This window comes from Oncorhynchus kisutch, linkage group LG10, assembly GCF_002021735.2.
Source record: "Oncorhynchus kisutch isolate 150728-3 linkage group LG10, Okis_V2, whole genome shotgun sequence".
Classification (NCBI taxonomy): domain Eukaryota; kingdom Metazoa; phylum Chordata; class Actinopteri; order Salmoniformes; family Salmonidae; genus Oncorhynchus; species Oncorhynchus kisutch.
The window spans coordinates 47,779,961-47,799,494 of record NC_034183.2 but is presented as its reverse complement, the minus strand read 5'-3'; the positions used below and the strand labels follow the sequence as shown (position 1 = coordinate 47,799,494).

The 19,534-nt window shown below is 43.8% G+C and overlaps 1 protein-coding gene across 5 annotated transcripts in view; it reads left to right on the top strand.

Moving 5' to 3' along the window:
- LOC109898266 (pre-B-cell leukemia transcription factor 1) overlaps window positions 1-18,453 on the top strand; it is a 60,248-nt gene extending 41,795 nt beyond the window's left edge. For 2 of the 5 annotated variants that reach the window (XM_031833828.1, XM_031833829.1), the window contains 7 exons: window positions 10,047-10,294; window positions 10,496-10,686; window positions 10,857-10,992; window positions 11,312-11,468; window positions 12,925-13,055; window positions 14,473-14,559; window positions 14,767-18,453. In XM_031833828.1, the coding sequence (XP_031689688.1) occupies window positions 10,047-10,294; window positions 10,496-10,686; window positions 10,857-10,992; window positions 11,312-11,468; window positions 12,925-13,055; window positions 14,473-14,559; window positions 14,767-14,859 (1,043 nt within the window). In that variant the 3' untranslated portion in view covers window positions 14,860-18,453. The remainder of the gene's footprint in view (window positions 1-10,046; window positions 10,295-10,495; window positions 10,687-10,856; window positions 10,993-11,311; window positions 11,469-12,924; window positions 13,056-14,472; window positions 14,560-14,766) is intronic. The other 3 variants (XM_020493164.2, XM_020493166.2, XM_031833830.1) reach the window with 2 other exon arrangements.
- Window positions 18,454-19,534: the final 1,081 nt, after the last annotated feature.

Sequence of the window (19,534 nt, the reverse complement as noted above, 5' to 3'; positions counted from 1 at the left end):
TAGCTAGCTAAGTGCACAGACACAATGCACACAACACTAAATACTTCCTCCAAACTAGCTAGTGTTAACATAATTAAATGACAATGGATTAGCTAGTTTCCGTGTAACAGCTGCCTGTGTTAGCTGCCGAGTTAGTGCAGTGTCCTTAGCTAGCTAGCTATGTTGTGCTAGCTATGGAATATGCTAACTTTAGCTAGCTAGCTAAGGACACTGCACTAACTCGGCAGCTAACACAGGCAGCTGTTACACGGAAACTAGCTAATCCATTGTCATTTAATTATGTTAACACTAGCTAGTTTGGAGGAAGTATTTAGTGTTGTGTGCATTGTGTCTGTGCACTTAGCTAGCTACCATTCCATAGCCTAATTGCATATGAGGTGTGACTAGCATGTCTGTGGATGTATGGAGAAAATGGCCACTTTTTGGGGGGGATTGGCCCAAAGTTAACTTGTTGGCCACTGCTGAGCATTACGCTTCTGCAAGTAGAATCAGTAGGTTCGTTGCTACTGGTTCAGCATGCAGCACATACCGCTATTGTTCTTGCAAAAACAAAAAAGTACCTATTGGCAATGAGATTCTGTGTTTCATTCTTTAAAGGCCCTCTCCTCAATTTGAAACGAGACAGCCTCGTCACTTGGTTTGCTATAAAGCTGAGTGATACTGCTGGAGAAATGTAGGCCTACCTACTCTCAAATTCATAGATGCAAGGGATGACAGTGTATGATCTATCCTACATCGGAAGCCATGCCTGTGTTCCAGTGATCTTAGCCAATACCCCTCAGGTTGTTTCTCCTCTCCCTCTCTCCTGGTCAGTGGGAAGCTTGTTGTAAAGGCAGCCACTGTCAGTCCTCCTTAATTAAAGACATGTAAATGTGGCCTCCCCTGGATTGCATTAATGGTGGCAGTGGCGGGCAGTTGGAGTGTCAGAGCTCCCAGTGCCCTAATCCCCACTAATTGAAGGATTAATTACACATGATGGGAGGGAGCCTTCTAGCTTGGTTCCAGATATGTTGGTGCTGTCTTGCAGACAATGACCATAAGAGCTGGCAAGATGACACACAAACAGATCTGGGTCCAGAATAAGCGCTTGTAGGACTCCTCCACACCAACCGGAGTCCCAGAGAGAGTATATTTTACACACACACACACACACCATGACTGTGTCCAAAATGCCACCCCATGCCTTTTAAAGTGCATTACTTTTTAACAGACATATAAAAAAGGCCTTCACTCACTTGGATAGAATTCTCTCTAACTCATACATAGCAACTTGTTTTAATAGACCACACACTGGCATATGTTGTGGCTTGCACCTTCCTTATGTGTGTGTGAGACTGCCCAGGAATAGGTAGTGGGTTATTGGCAGTATTAAGGACTTCTTCTCCTGGTTAACCTGTGGAGCTGCTGTGTTGTTCTCCGGAGAGGGAGTTTAGATTGGTGACACCTTGGATTTAGGTGTTGGATACAGCCTGTTGGTTAATCTACTCTAATCTGGCAGTCTCTCACAAAGGTGTAAACACAACACTCATACAATAATACACATAAACAAAACTCTGTCTGCAGCAGGTATCATCAACTAGATTCAGCCCCGGGCGGATGGTCGGGAGGCCGGAACATAATTACAAATTATTTGTAGACCGCAAATTCATCGCAAGAAAGTCCAAAACAATATAATTGGACTAAACACAATTTCAAACCTTGTTAACATTTTGTATAGCATCACTTGTCTCTTTCTTATGCATGGGAGTACTTTTGGAACATATTTCCACAATTAAAATCACTTGGAGCTGATTTCCTGGTGTTTTACAGTCTTTTGTCCAACAATTCATCAAATTATTTTTTGCTTAGACCACTTGGAGGGCCAAATAAAACCACTTGGGGAACCCTGCTCTACAGGCTGTATAGGGTAGCCTAGTGGTTAGAGTGTTGGACTAGTAACCGAAAGGTTGCAAGTTCAAGCCCCCGAGCTGACAAGGTACAAATCTGTCGTTCTGCCCCTGAACAGGCAGTTAACCCACTGTTCCTAGGCCGTCATTGAAAATAAGAATCTGTTCTTAACTGACTTGCCTGGTAAAATAAATAAATAGTTTGTTTTAAGCAGGCTATGTTTGTGAGTAGCTTAACTAATTGTAGTACCTACTTCCATAGAAGTTCCATAGATTTGTGCTATAATACTATTTTAATATAATCACTGTTTGTTTAGTGAGTGCTAGTGTAATCAGACAACCACCATCCAGCTCTCTCCCCGGTAACATCTGACTGTCATGGTACTCGTTGGTTTGTTATAAATGGCCGCTGCTCCTCTGATCTATTGCTTAATTGGCACCTCATTTGCATAACGCTGCAAATTAACAACCTCTCAAATGAGAGTTCATTTTTCAAAGTCTTTAGGAGCTCCTTCAGAGGCGACTAACGAGCACGGGAAAGTAGGCAGCTGGGCTGATGAGACAGAAGAGGGGGAAGATGAGGTGCCTACATGTACATATCACCTCGACTAACCTGTACACCCCGCACTCCTTTTTATATAGCCTTGTTTTATTGTAACTTATGATATTAAAATATTTTACTTACTTAACCAACCATATATATATATATATATATATACACATACACATACACACACACACACACACACACAGTGGGGAGAACAAGTATTTGATACACTGCTGATTTTGCAGGTTTTCCTATTTACAAAGCATGTAGAGGTCTGTAATTTTTATCATAGGTACACACACACACAGTGGGGAGAACAAGTATTTGATACACTGCTTTTTGCAGGTTTTCCTATTTACAAAGCATGTAGAGGTCTGTAATTTTTATCATAGGTACACTTCAACTGAGAGACAGCATCTAAAACAGAAATCCAGAAAATCCAGCTCTCACAGACCTGTTCGTTTTTCTTTAAGAATCCCTCCTGTTCTCCACTCATTACCTGTATTAACTGCACCCGTTTGAACTCGTTACCTGTATAAAAGACACCTGTCCACACACTCAAACAGACTCCAACCTTGAATAATGCGACACAGCATGTAGAAATGTTGAAACTGTTAATTACTGTTTGCAAAACTGTCCATATTGGCTAGAACACATTCCAAAGCAAGAAGATACCAGTAGCTTCCAGCTTTGTAGGCTAACTTTCCTTTCTAGCTTACTGCTGAAGCTAACATCAATTCACTACCCTATTACTTTTTGTGCTAAAATACAATCATTTGTCACCAAAAACTTTAATTCACTTAATCGTCTCTCCATCATGTCCAACGCTACTTTCCCCCATCGCCTGTCATGTCTCTTTTTCACGACCTCAACTGACTGTGTGCATTGTCATGAATGACATCATTACTGGGTTTAAAGAGACAGCGCAAATTTTTATAAAAGAAGAGATTGCTACTTCTATGCAAATGTTGTTGATCCGTACAATAAAATAAGTCCCAAATGGAAGGCAAACCAATTTTTCATCTACAGCTACATGAAATCAGGTAAAACAAGCTCAATAACTCAATGCATTCACCTGTATTGTGAATAGGCCTCCTAGCCTACATCTTGATTTACCCAGTATATCAATAGAGATTTACTATTCAAATAAATGGTTACCATTTATATAGTTAGATTGGTAAAAACTTCAAAGTAGTTGTATAATGTATTCATGAATACATACTTGGCTGTATGTGACATTTTGACATCAACTTTTAAAATGTTATGAGATTGAACTCAAATGATGCTCAACGATTGAACAGAGCACGTTTCTGTCTTTATCAAGTGCCATTCTGTGATTTTGGCTAATAAGCTTTTTTTGTTGGGGTTTGGTATCGTCAAAATTCTGGTGTCATGACAAAACTAGGAGAAGGAGTGAAGACTGGGTTAGTTAAGGATGGATAGAGGGACAACGGCCACTTTAAGGGATACAGCTACCCTCTGCCTAAACTCTGAGGGCTCCTGAGTGGCGCAGCAGTCTAAGGCACTGCATCTCAGTGTTAGAGGCGTCACGACAGGCCCTGGTTCGATTCCAGGCTGTATCACAACCGGCCGTGATTGGGAGTCTCATAGGGCGGCGCACAATTGGCCCAGCATCGTCCGGTGTAGGCAGTCATTGTAAATAAGAATTTGTTCTTCACTTCACTTGCCTAGTTAAATAAAGGTTAAAAAAAATAAAAAATATTTTAAAAAAATCCTAAATACCCTCTGGCCTCTCACCCCTCTCTTCATCTCATACCTGCTGCTCCTCTACCATCCACTCGTCTAGTGGATACTTATTATGGAGAATGTGTTGGATGCTATAGGTTCATATAGAGCACCTGAGAACATGGTGTCTGTTCAGCCATATAGGCCTAGATCTGATTGAAGCCTTTTGTCCCTGATTTGCTCTGGTCTCCATAGTTGTCATCTCTAGTTAATGAAGGGTTGATTTAATGCTTAATGGTGTTTGGTGTGTGTTTGCCCAGGGTGGGACATCTTTCATTCACACTCCTCATCACACTGTGTTGACATTGACTGCTCACCACTCCCTCACTCAGGAAGGAAGCACACTGACCGTTTTTTTTTGTGTGTGTGTACCTGGGTGTGTGCCACAGGGTTTCAGTAAAGAGGACCAATGCAACCACAGAGACGCTGCTTAAAGCAGGACCTGACGCATCCTTCCTCACTACTGCCCCTCTCCAAAAAGTACCACTCAAAACTAAAATGTTTGGTGGAATGAATCATTTTTAAATGTTTTATTTAACTAGGCAAGTCAGTTAAGAACACATTCTTATATACAATGATGGCCTACTCCGGCCAAACCCAGAAGACGCTGGGCCAATTCTGCGCCGCCCTATGGGACTCCCAATCACGGCCGGTTGTGATACAGATTCGAACCAGGGTGTCTATACTGACGCCTCCAGCACTTAGACCGCTGCGCCACTCGGGAGCCCGAGAATGTAGTCCAAATGTACACCCTGTGTACTTTAAGATGTTACGATGCCCTCAGCTCCCTACTTATGAACCGCTAGCCTCACCTTTTTGTACAGCATGTTTGCCAGTGGACATAACCGACTGGGTTTCAAGACTGTGTCAAGACTGTGAGCTAAAGCCTTGCTTCAGGTCTCAGGCAAGGTTAGTTGTCATCTGAGCGTGCTTCACCACCTCTTACACCAGGGATATGTTATTATTTGTGTTACAAGGAGGAGTGAAAATGGAAGAGGATACCCCTGGAGTAGGAATACTACTGCAGACAGCACTCAGATGACTCCCGCTGTAGCATAGGGATCCTAATTCAACCTGTGGGTTCAGTAACAGTCTTCAATTTCCTCCCGGGGCCCAGAGTCACTTTTACACTCCTTCCTTGCTTCTACACCTGCATTGCTTGCTGTTTGGGGTTTTAGGCTGGGTTTCTGTACAGCACTTTGAGATATCAGCTGATGTACGAAGGGCTATATAAATAAATTTGATTTGATTCCTTCCTGATGCCACAGAACGCTCACTAGGTTGCTTTCATCATAACATTTCAAATGACGAGTACTCATTATAGAATTCTATGGGTGTCATAGAACTGAGTTGAAAATATTTAAAATGTTGTTTTATATATATGTGATATTTTTATCATATTTTCTACCTCGTCTTAGACTGGGAAGTTTGCTCATAGTGAATTTATTTCACAGTTTACTGCACATCCTTCTAAAGGTTACATGTAGCTTTTAACTTTCTTTCTGTTCAACTATTATTTTCCTCTGGATTTATTTATGGCCAGTTATGGAATAGTGGTAAGAGTATTTCCATTCTTATCATTCTGCTGTTCCCTCTTGCCACTTTTTTTTTCTGCCTCTCTCTCTGCTTTTATGTCTGCTCCTGTGACTCCCTTGTTTTTCCAATTCTCCTTGGTTCTCCTTCTAGGCTACCCTTTCTCCTTACCTTTTTTTCTTTTTCCCTTCTCCCCCTCTCCCTGGTTTTCTCCCTCAGCGAAAGGCTGAGAATACTCAAAGGAGCTGATGCAATTAAAATGCTAATCCTGTCTGTCTACAGGGAGGGGATGGAGGAGAGGAGGAGAGGTGGGGGCTGACAGCATGAGGGATTGCAGCTCACATGGAGAACTCGACTGAAATGGAGAACAGAGGGAGGCGCCGGGAGAGAGTAGAAAGGGGGATACAAGAGTGTGTGTGGGGGGGGGGGGGGGTCGTCAGAGTGAAAAGGGGATGCAGGACAGAGCGAGACGTGGGGTAAAAAGTGTGTGTGCGCCATGAGCTGAGTGATGGATGATGGCCTGAATGTGTTCGGGGTACATGCATCTCCCCCTAATTTACTGAAGACACCGCTGCTCTGTTAGGGTGGCCTTCAACCTCACCCTGCCACACATGTAGGCCGAGAGCCAGGGCTTCTCAACTCTGACCCATCGAGGTCCGGAGTCTGCTGCTTTTCTGTTCTACCTGATCATTAATTACACACCTGGTGTCCCTGGTCTAAATCACTCCCTGAATAGAGAGGAGCAACAAAAACCATGTAAAAAAAAAAAAAATGCTGTGGAACTGGCTTTGAACTCCCAAGTTGAGTTTGAGGGGCCTAGAGAGTGGGTGTGTACCTACCTACCTGCGCTACCTACTAGGTCTACTACGCACAATTGTGTTCTAGCCTGTGTGCAGAAACCAGGTGTGTCTACGACACAGCATAGCAATTTTGGCTGTGAGGCAGAAATGAGCTTCGGGATTATGTATGCAGTGGAAACCCCAGCTGGAGAGCCTGAATATTTCATAGTATGGCTGTAGCTCTCCTCTATTTCTCGCCTTGTGCCTCTTCTCTTCTCCCTGCCAGTCTCAAGGTTTTTACTATAAAATTGTATTGTGGCCGCAAACACCAGCTCCTTATTGCTTTATTGGAAAATGCATTACGACTGCTCAGTACTGAGTGCGTCGGCCCTAATAGTTTTGTGTGTGTGATTGTCAGAAATCACAGCTTAATAATTGTAGTAATTATAGGAATTTGAGGTCATTAGGGGCTAGAGCTGGAGGTTATAATAATGCCGGGTGGGAGGGTGTGTCTCAGCAGAGAGGTTGGGGGCCGGATGGAGGGGAAAGACCCGGAGAGGCATGATTGACCCTTTGGGCTGTAGGTCAGTTGGCTACTCCTTCTATGACCACTGCATCCATGTATAACACTACCTGACCAAAAGCACATTTATTTGATTAAGTGTGTTTTGCCTGGAGTGCTAGATGGGTGGGGTTTGTACCTTTGGGACTATTCCATTGGCGTTGTTGGTCTACACAAGCTCAGTGAAGCGCAGCTAATATATTTGGTAGGTAATAAATACTATTTCAAGTTTTTCGAGCCAATGTCTGATGAATATTCTGAGCCTCTAGTGTATTGCACTGGCTGCTGCCTCTGCTGGATCGGGAAATGGTTAGTCTGGAACAGTGTCTGGGACCGGACAGCTCACACTGACTTCTACACACACACACACACACACACACTCTGGAAGCTACAAACTTACTGGAGAGCACAGATGCACAACACACACAGGATAGCAGAATAGGCTAATCCTCTAACACTATTAAAGGAATCTACTCAGACCAGCACACAACAAACTTTAGAAAACGTAGGAAGTGGTTGCATAGTTTGCATACACATCTTAAAACCACTTTTTCTCTAACTAGTACTAAAGTACAGCTTTGTTAGTGGAGAGGTAGAGAAAAGGAGGGAGAGAGGGTCATTCGTTCAGTCCGCTGGGTCTGCTACATTCCTGAGCCATGAGAGGGGGAGCAACAGAGAGAAGGAATGTGTCTCGGAGAGAACTGAGAGAAAGCGGATCTAGATGGTGAAAACAACAGGCAAGAGGGAACAAGAAAAAGGAGGGCAACAGCAGGGGAGGAAAAAAGTTTCTAGAAAAGGAGGGAAAGTTGGATAGATGTTAAGAGAGAGCATTGTTTAGGGGATGTGAAGACTGATGGGGGAGAGAGTGGGCAGAATTGTTAGGATGCACTTTAAAGTAGTACACTAAAAGAAGGGATACTGAGTTTGAGTTGTAGTCCAACAGCAACTCTGCCACTTGGCTGTATACTTTTCAAGAATCAATGGGTAGGCCTATATAATTAACATTGAACTGCAGGAAATATCCCAGATGATGCATTTACTGTTCAGCATAACTCTCTCCCGTGGCTGTGGTAACCCAGAGAGAACAAAGCTGGTAGAAATAGAATTGTCCTGTTTTTCCTCTGTTCCAGAACTGTAAGCTGTACAGAACAAGGCATTTACAGCTGCTAGTAATGGCTTCAACAACAATACTTTATTATTCCATGCAAGAGGGAGATGTGTCTCCAGCTGTACCCAACCCCGTCGACATACACACACGTTTATATACTGAACAAAAAATATAAAAGCGATATGCAACAATTTCACGGACTTACAGTTCATATAAGGAAATCAGGCAATTGAAATGAATTCATTAGGCCGTAATCTATGGATTTCACATGAATGGGCAGGGGCGCAGGCATGGATGGGCCTGGGAGGGCAGAGGGTGTCCGGGTGGCTGGTCTCAGATGATCCTGCGGGTGAAGAAGACGCATGTGGAGATCCTGGGCTGGCGTAGTAGTTTCACGTGTTCTGCGGTTGTGAGGCCAGTTGGGCGTACTGCCAAATTTTCTTAAACAACGGCTGTGGCTTATAGTAGAGAAATGAACATTACATTTTCTGTCAGCAGCTCTGGTGGACATTCCTGTAGTCAACATGCCAATTGCACGCTCCCTCAACTTGAGACATCTGTGTTGTGTGACACAACTGCACATTTTTAGTGGCCTTTTATTGTCCCCAGCACAAGGTGCACCTGTGTAATTACCATGCTCTTTAATCAACTTCTTGATATGCCACACCTGTCAGGTGGATGGATTATCTTGAGGAAGGAGGAATGCTCACAAACGGGAATGTAAAGACATTTGTGCACACAAAAGATCCAGAAATGTCCCATATGCACAAAAAGCTTATTTCTCAATTATTTCAGCTCATGAAACATGAGGCCAACATTTTACATGTTTTTGTTCAGAATATATTCCTGTACTGTTAGCAGCAGAACAGTAAGTTGGACAGAACAGGCCCAGAGAGCTACTGGTCTTGGCTTTTAGTACAGGAGTGCTACAGGCCCCTTATACCCCCTTCACTCTACTGAGCCAAGATGCTTGCCAGGTTCGTTTGCACATTGACCATAGTTGCTTGAAAGGGCAATGTACAGTATAGCATGATGGTGTTAAAACAAAGGCTGTGAGTCAAGTTTGTGTATAGGAGTCTGTGTGCATTGAGAGCAGTGTGTACGTGTGTTTTTGCACCTGAGTGTACTGTGTGCCTCCGTGTGTGTCTATCTGTAAGAGAGAGAGAGATGAGTGCATGGCTGGGGGCTGACAGAGGTCCTGGGTTTAATACAGTGGAATAGCGGAGCGGCTGAAAGCTGTACTTATGGCCAGCCGAGCTTGTAGTGACAGCACATGCACTCCCATTACTCCACCCATGTCTCACATTGCTGCTGCCTGCCTGCCTCTCTCTGCTCTGTACTGGCAGCCTGCCACTAACTGAGGCGCCACACTGCCACCTGGTGTTAGAATAGGGTACTGCTAATTTAGAACCCTATCCCCTTTATAGTGCACTACTTTTAGGGTGCCATTTGTGACCAATAGCTAAGTGACGAGAATTGGCAGGGTTGTTTTGACAGCTTTTACTGACAGATTTACTACCATATTGCCTATACCTATCCAACTTCCTCAGATCTACTTTAAGTTAAGTCTCTAGGACAGGATAAGGGGCGGCAGGGTAGCCTAGTGGTTAGAGCATTGGACTAGTAACCGGAAGGCTGCAAGTTCAAATCCCCGATCTGACATGGTACAAATCTGTCATTCTGCCCCTGAACAGGCAGTTAACCCACCGTTCCTAGGCAGTCATTGAAAATAAGAATTTGTTAAGTTCTTAACTGACTTGCCTAGTTAAATAAAGGTTTGAATCTGAATGAGCCTGACGTTGCAGTTGAGACATGGTGTTCCCTTAATTGATTAATTAATTGATTGATTTGATATATTGAATTTCTTCTTTTTTTTCGCCTCAAGTGCTGAGTATCCGAGGCATTCAGGATGAGGACCCCCCAGACCCCCAGATCATGCGCCTGGACAACATGCTGCTGGCCGAGGGCGTGTCTGGCCCGGAGAAGGGCGGGGGCTCAGCTGCAGCAGCTGCGGCCGCAGCAGCAGCAGGAGGGTCACCCGGTGCCGACGGCGGCATCGAACACTCAGACTACAGAGCCAAGCTGGCACAGATCAGACAGATCTACCACTCTGAGCTGGAGAAATATGAACAGGTAGGAGAGAGGGAGAGACTCATTTACACAGATTTCCCAATCTAAGCTGGAGAAATAGGAACAGCACACACATTTCGCTCTCCTTCAAAGATTGGATTGTTCCTGAGAATTTGTATTATTTTGTATAACTGAATTTAAGTTTCAAATTTGTTTTGAAAGTCCCATCTCTCCCTCCTTCTCCTCCTCCGCCCTACACCCCAGGCGTGCAGTGAGTTCACCAACCACGTGATGAACCTGCTGAGGGAGCAGAGTCGCACGCGGCCCATCTCTCCCAAGGAGATCGAGCGCATGGTGGCCATCATCCACCGCAAGTTCAGCTCCATCCAGATGCAGCTCAAACAGAGCACCTGCGAGGCCGTCATGATTCTACGCTCCAGATTCCTCGATGCCAGGTCCGTGTGTGCTTTTCAAGAGTTTTGCAGTAATTTAATTTGTAATCTGCAACGCGTTTTAAAATTGTTCCGAGATTATGAATATTGTCTGACTGACTTTGTGTGTGTGTGTGTGTGTGTGTGTGTGTGTGTGTGTGTGTGTGTGTGTGTCGTATCGATGTCTCTGTCAGGCGTAAGAGGCGTAACTTCAACAAGCAGGCTACAGAGGTGCTGAACGAGTACTTCTACTCCCACCTGTCCAATCCCTACCCCAGTGAGGAGGCCAAAGAAGAGCTGGCCAAGAAGTGTGCCATCACAGTCTCACAGGTACCGTACCGCACCACACGCTTCCGCTGCCAGTGGACGTATCAGTACTGAAACCAGCTTTTCCCATTCTAGTGTATAGGTGGGGGGCCGGTTCCCCTGCCTGAAATAATTTGGCTTTATTTGGTTTCAATTGAAAGTGTCAGGTGACTGAAAATGTACTGAAACGGAGATGGACTACCTGACATTTTCCAGTAAGAACGCTTGTTTTCGTTTTCCGTTGGGAAACCTTTTGCTACGGTGTGCACTGATGAATACAACCCTGGAAAGAAATCTAAGGGAAACACTGACTAATACACTGGTCTGTCCGTCTCCCCCTCAGGTTTCTAATTGGTTCGGCAACAAGAGAATACGGTACAAGAAGAACATTGGTAAGTTCCAGGAGGAAGCGAACCTCTACGCAGTTAAAACAGCGGTGGATGCTGCCAGCGTGTCGGCGCAGGCTAGCCAGGCTAACTCTCCGGCGACGCCCAACTCAGGTACCGTGTGCCCCTTCCAACCACCCCTGACCCCCACCCCTCCATCCATATCTCAATCACCCTGCCTCCTCACACCAATCAGCTGATGTTCATGCTATTACACACACACAGTGTAGTTCATACACACTGGCAGAAGTGTAGAACCACATACATGGAACGAGGACTCTCTCTGTCTGGCTCGCTCTCTGTCTGGCTGTATGCCTCTGTCTGGCTGTATGCCTCTGTCTGGCTCTCCATCAGACTTTTCTACTGTTCTTCTGCTTGTTTGTTGTCTGCGTTGCTGTGATGTTATTGCACTCACAGGTTTTCTATAGAGGAGAGATTATTTACACTATCTTATCTTACTTTGAGCCAGATTGATAATCTCCTTGTTAAAAGTTGCTTTATTGTTGTAGAAAGTGGTCATTTTCAGGGTTAAATGTATCAGCATGAAATAGTAGGAAATTACCGTCATCCCCCATCTGATCATAAATCCAATTCCAATCACTAACCAATGTGTTTTTTTTCTTTTCTGAATGGTCTCTGTTCAATTTTACCACTTCCTCTTTCGATGTCATCATTTTAACATTATTTATTTAGCCTACTACTACTGCAAACTGTCTTTATGTAGCGGCCAGCACACCTTTACATTAGTGTACAGTATACACACACACACACACACACACGAGTGTACAGTATATACACACACGCAAGCACACACACGCACCCTTATGTACCAGCTACCCCTATTTGCTCAGGAAGCAGACAGGAGCAGGTAGGTGATGTACCATTCAGTCATTGTGAGCCGTGCTGTATGCCTGCCTCATGGAAATAGAATCTATTAATCTGGATTCTATTTCTATGGTCTGCCTCTACCGCAGTAAGATTACAGCTCGCTGGTGGACTGTCGAGTGTTAGGACTCAAGACTTGCCAACTGAAAATGTCTGACTTACACTTTATGATGCTCACTTGTTACAGTGTAACTAAAACGTTGACCTGTGTTTTTTCATCTAATAAGACATATTTGTGTTGTCTTGATTTTGGTCCGTTTCAAACAAGAAAGTTGCAGTTGGCCTATAGTTTGGCCATTTTCATATTCTCCTGCGCTCGTCTCATACTTAATTCACAGCAATGTGAGGAAGTTGGGAATTGAGGATCCATCTGTACATGTATTGGATCATCTTGACACCCAGAAGGCTGTGTCATGAGGGACTAATTCACTGCTCAACCCATTCTAAATACTCTGACTGTGGTCCACGATCCTCATGTTTTCAACACTAGCAAACGGTTTGTGAGCACGGGTATGACTGTCTCTTTTCAAAAGCCAGTGTCCTTTAACTTCCTGGTTGAACTGTGATCTCTGACCCCTGGCACACTGCGGTGCCTGATTTGGCTGACACGGCCGCACAGAGGTGTCTGACTGACAGAGCCACACTGAGATGCCTGATTGGCTGACACAGCGTGTGTTGCCTGCAGGGTCGTCGGGGTCATACAGCTTGTCTCATGCAGGCGACGCTGCAGCTGCTGCCTACCTTGGCCTGCACCCCTCGAACCTCAACGGGGCTGGGGAGGCCGTCCTCAACATCGCCCCCTCTCTGCAGCCCCAGGTAGGCACTGAGGACCTCTAGGAAAGCCTGCCTCAATACCACAACCCCCTCCAACCCAGTCCCTTATAGGGTCCCAAAATGTCCTGGTTTTCATGAAATCATGGTTGGAGGATTTCTGGAATCAGGAGTGAATTGTGAAGGCAATCCTGGAATTTGTTCAAACAAGATTTCTGGAATAAAAAAAAAACAGGGCATTTTGGGGGTGTTTCCAGGATTTTGCTACCCCCAAAACCAGTGACCCAAAAATTCCTGGACAGCAGCACCTCCTAGCACCTACTAGCTATGATGACCCCAACCTCCTCACCCCTGCCCTAGCATCACCCCTGATTCTTTAACACCCAACCCAAGACCAGTCCCTGGTCCACTTAGTAGAGAAACACACCTCGTGGTGCATTTTGACCCTCCTCCCCTCTCTCTCCAGCCCCCTCCACATAACCTTGTTTCAGTTAAGCCTTTGGTGTGCCTACCTTACCATTCTCCCCCAGTTATTTATCCATCCATTTCATCGCCTTATGTCCACATTTGCTTCTCCAAATGGCACCCTATTCCCTATGTAGTGCACTACTTTTGAGAGAGATGGTGCCGTTTTGGACGCATGCAGCCCATTGCTATCTTTCTCCATCCTATCACCATGGAAGCCTGAGGCCCCCTCTACTCCCCCATTACTCTGCCGTTGTTGTTGCCCTCCACCTCATCACTGTTCTGTTTGTAAGCCTGTGGAAGTGCGCTGTTGTTGTTGAAGAGGATCCACAGATTTCTGCTGTAAACAGCCTGACGGTCAGTGTCAGAGAGGCTGAGGGAAAATCCTTTCCTTGAGTCGTCGTGTCCGCCGCTCCCCTCGCATCCTTCTCAAAACCCATTGGAGGAGAATGTCAGAGGGGAGAGACCGCTGGCTTTCTCATCCCAGAGAGAGGTTTTGATAAGGAGGCGAGGAGAGAGGACAAATGCAATTTTGAGATTCTCCCTGGCTAACCGGACCGTAGGCAGTGTTGTGACTGCAGAGAGGCAGATATGAACACAAAGTGAGGGTTGTACAGACAAGTGATTAGAGGTTAGCTAGTAGGGAACCAGAAGTCCGAACCAAGAGCCATGCTGTTTTTGCGTTGACAGATACAGCAGAGGTTTGTGGAAGCTTTAAAGTTCCTTTCATGACCACCTGTGTTTGTGTGACACTATCCCCTGATTGATCCGCAAGTACGTTTATGTGCGTGCCAGACCTGGGTTCAAATGTTATCTTCCAAACATGCACAAATTATTTGAAAGGAAACAAATTATTTTTGAACCCATGTCGTGTGTGTGGGGGTGTTCTTCTATGCTTGTGGGGACCTAAAATTCCCCCCAAGGATAGTAAAACAAGGAAAGTGTGTGTGTGTGTGCATGCATCTCGCCTGATGGCGCCTGTCTTGTCTCCCTCCAGGTGGATACCCTGCACCGTGCTACACACCTGACGGCAGGCTATGAGGAGCTGACCACTAGCTCACTCTACATCCCACGCCGCCTCGACGTGAGTCAAATCTACCTAATTGTCTTTCTTTTTGTATCCCTTTAATTTAGACCGAAAGAAATGTATGCCTATCAACCAAGTATTTGTAGTCCAGGCAAATGTATTTGCAGTGTTTTACAAGTGGGTTTTACTAGGGTCACAACACACCTGTATTAACAGGTGAAACAAAACTGTCTTTGTTTTTCTATCCTGGTTCTTTACTTCTAGCCTAGCAACAGCTGGCAGGACAACACCCAACCCCCCTCCCTCACCTCTCCACCAGGCCCCCCTGGCAGCGTTCACTCTGACACCTCCAACTGAGAAACCCCCCCCCCCTTTTCTTCCACCCCTCCATCCTGCCCGCCTCTCCACTCAGTCTGGGCAACTCATGCCAGGCGCTGTACACACACTTCTGTGGACCGTTAAGATGGACAAGTGAACAGAAGACATTTACCTTCCTTCCATCCTACAAAAATTCTGGAGGCTCCTTTGTCTTCAAAATGAATTTTAGGGGAGGAGACTGACTGGCGCCTGATCATGACATCATAACCCCTCGCCGCCTCCAGGACCTTTGGGGAACTACTAACCCAACCAACCTGGCTGTGTAGGGCAGGTGATGATCACTGATGACTGTACATTACCTGTGTATATGTTCATGTCAACTCCAGTGTTCACAGCCTGTCCATTACCTGTACCCTGTGAGGTTCTGGTGTTGATGCATGTGATAGTGGTCACACACACACACACACTAACGCCAGGCACTGTGGCGAAAGGGATCACAAGACTAGCTCTGCTCACCTTGTTTGTACCAAAGTGATGTCCTCTCTCCTTCCCCCAACCTGATAATTGTCACCCTCCTTCTATTCCTCTGAGAACCAACTAGTAACAAAGGCACCTTCCATCTTTTAGTATTGCTGATGCTTTCAGTTTGGGGGGAATATTTTTAATTGAGTGCTTTATAGGTCAGATATGCACACACCACCCACCTTTACAACCCCTCATATGGAACATGGACACAGATCTGTCAAGCACAAACTTTTGCACCTTTTTCCAGGTGCTTCTACCCGGTGACAGTAATTCTGGGGAGTTGAGCATACAGTAGGCTTGAGGACAGGACTGAAGATGAAGGGAGTGGTGAAATGAATTATCCTCTTTAGTCCTCCAGAGGTCGTTTCTATTGCGTCCCCCTTCGCTTAGTCATCAAAAGCTATAGACTCTTTGTAGATGTTATTTTCCTCTGTCTGTCAACTACTTTTAGTTGATTGTAGCCCCCCCCCCCCCCCCGCCTAACGTTGTTTCACAAAGAAATGCACCAGCCACCAAATAAACACATTTTGTTGATAGAACCTAAATGTGGTGTTGGGATGGTGAAATGGATAGAATGAAATACATTTTGGGGCAGAGATAGCCATGTCATTGGGGGGGGGGTGAACATGAAAATGTTTTAAAATATTTGTGACAGTCTTCCAATGCATGTAGGCTTTTTTAGGTGTTCAGTGATGGGTCTCATTTTAAATATTCAAGTTATTTAGCTTCTTCACTTTTGTTTTCTCAAAGACACAGACCAAAAAGGAGTAGATGCATTATGCTGTAATGTACAGAGTTCTCAGATGTCTCAGTTTGAATGGCTTAATAAATACGGCCCAGCCTTATGGGGTAAGGCTGGGCTGTATTCATTAGGAACGAAACTGGCTGAAACGGGGAGCGACTTACCTGAATTTGTCCAACAAGAAATGCTTGTTTGCCGTTGCTATACATTTTTGCTACGGTGCAAAATATTGAGCTTACGGTGTACACTAATGAATAGGACCCTGGGTTTATACTCCACCAAACGGTCTCTGGATCAGAACATTCCTGGGGTGTGCGACATGCACCGAAGTACGTGAAGTCACAAAGAGGTTATGGAGTACATCTAGTGTAGATTCAGCCTTTACATTTATTTTTTTAATCAGTTCTTTGGTGTATTTAACAACTGTGGCCTCACCACTAGCAGGGTATTGTTCATTAGGGCGAAAACCTTTTAAAACCGAGTGATATGGGGAGATGCTACTGCCTGAACTTAGCCAATAGGGATACGTTTTTTTGGTCGCAAACCGTTTTGCTACGTTGTGCCCTACTGAACAGGACTCTGGTGGAAGTCCCCAGTTCAGACAGGGCTTGAAAAGTAGCATCTACTCATAATAATCTGTTTAGCTCACAGGCCACACTAGAACTTTGCATCGTACCAAAAATACCAGTTATCAATAATGTAATTATGATGATTATATTTCACACCAAAAAGTTGGTGAATAAAAAGTCTCCCGTTTTGGTAGAGGGAATTGTATTTGTACTTTTTTTAATGGTTTTGTCAGGCCTCGTGGCATTTGAGTTTGGGGTAATATGGGGCGGGGGGGGCTGTTATGTCCGTCACACCAGTGCTAAAGAATTGATTGTATTGGTGCCGTGGAGACCGAGCATCGTTGCCTTCCATGGGAAGGCATGTTTTCTCCCTTGACTCCATCTCAGAATCCGCTGGTAAAAATGGGTCCTATTGGTTAGCCCTATGATTTGGCCAATCAGCAAGGGCTTTACTGTTCTTAATAACTTTTACCAAAAAGGCAGCGCTGGTTTTATGATAAACAAGGTAGTCTTTAGAGTCAAATCAGAGTTTCTCTGATTTTAATTTCCTTTGTAGTTTAAATTCAGCTTTTTAAAATTTTCTTTTTACAATCACACATCACCTGTTAAGAGTACCGGGCATTTTGATAAAGAAAGGACAAACTATATATTAAACATATATATGGACATTTTCAATGTAAAATTGGAGTTTTGTTAAATACAGACATCGTTACAGAGAGCTCTTATATTGTATTACCCAAATTAGTGTCCTTGTTTACTGTTATATTATAAACATTTCATATGGCTTATTATAACTTACAAATAATGCTGCCACTACTACACCAAATTAGTTCCCTCTTCCTGTCTTTTTCTACCAGTCGTAAATGGATGTCACTGTACAGATTGTGGAATGTTTGTTTTTCTCTTTTTATAAACCCAATGCTTTATTTTTGCTTTTCTTTTTGGGTGAATTGCCTGGTTGTTTGGTCATTAACGTTCTCCTGAGGTTGGGGTCGAGTTATTATATATTTTTTATGATTATTTGCATATTTTAATTTGGGATATATGTTCGTTGAGGTTGCAGTGTGGGGGTTATGGGTATTGTAGTTTGGTGCTGTGTCAATTCCAATTGGAACTTGAGAATTTGTGAAACCGCATTTTAGCAATAACTCCTGAATTAATGCTAGAGCCATTGTTGGCCATCTTGAATGCATTTAAATCAGCCCTTACCTTAACAGCTGGGGGAAAAACGTCCTTCACACACATTTTAGAAATCCCTCGATTTCCCTTATCCATTTAATTTCAGCCATTTAGGTCAGGATTGACCCCATTGATATGGTTACCTATATCATTGGTGAATTTGAGTTCTCCCAGTATTTTGTAGCAACAGTACAGTTCAATGCAAAAATAGAGCTACACAGGTTGAGCCAATACTGAGTCAACCTACTGTAGGATTCTACCACAGAATATTCTACCATTCTAATTCTTTGATTCTACCTGCGGTCGTAGAATTCCACAGCACCAAATCAAACGATAAAAGTTTTAATGTAATGTGTCATTTTTTGTTTTATTAGCATCTTTGTATATTTCTCCCTCTTCTTCGTCCCACTGTATTTTAAATACCACCTCGTCTCGCTCTACCTCTGTCTCTCAGTTTCTCTTGTATATAAAACCCCACTGTTTCAAGACCTGTGAGTCTGTATGAACTCCTTTTATACCTCAACTTTAGAATTGTTCTAGAACGAGTATTAAGAATGACAAGTTGTAGTGCTCCTTATTAGAAGAAAAAAACTAATAAAATATTTGTGCTTTTCATTATTTGGGGTTGGTTGAGTTTTATTTTTATCACTACATCTATGCTCTTGTGACATTTACAAATAAAATAATGACACCATTTAATGGTATTTTACCTAATCACAGTATTCTGGCAATGTGTGTATTCAACACTCAAATTAAGCACAAAGTATAATTAATCCTGGACACAGCATTTAGCTGTGGTACATTGGCCACATCACAAACCCCCGAGGTGCCTTGTTGCAATTATAAACTGGTTACCAACGGAATTAGAGCAGTAAAAATATTTTTTTTGTCATACCTGTGGTATACAGTCTGATATACTACGGCTGTCAGCATTCAGGGATTGATCCACCCAGTTTATAATAGCCTGTAAACGCCTGCAGGAGGACTTGATTTGAAACCTGATATGTGGTCCTCTAGCTAAGTTGGTAAAGGTGGAGCATGGCACTTGCAATGCCAGGATTGTGGGTTCGATTCACGGGACCAGCCGTACTCTAAATGTATGTATGCATCTAATATCAGTTTCAACTATAGTTTCCTTTGAAGTAAATGGTGAAACAGTGATATTCAGTTTAAATTCCAGGCTTCCCAATATCCCCATGCTATTATTTTTAAAGCATCTCATGGCTCTTTTTTATAATGTATCACAGAATTGAACTGTGGCATATGGAGGTAGTCTTTCCCTAGACAGTTTGAATTTTTCTGAGTATCCCAGTGTTAATGTAACACATCTAGATAAACAAAACATACTGTACACGTACAAACAAGCATCCCAAAATATACACATGATAGTATGGTGTCATACATGACCATATTTTCCAGTTTCTTCCTGTTTCTTCAACCCCACTAAGGCCTTTATTCAATCTGTATCTTGGAAATTCAGTGTAACAGTGATAAATGTAAAGGCAATGTTCCTGCATTCGCAGTAAAACGCTGTGGGTATGTCAATCGTAAATTACCTTTTAAATTTCTATTGTGCAACGCTTTAGCGACATTGAATAGAGCCCTAAATTCATGAGTGGCTGTTGATCTCATGTCCATGATGTCTATAGGACTCCTGATTCTTCAGGCTGAAGAGGCTTGTCACCACTCTGTCTTTATC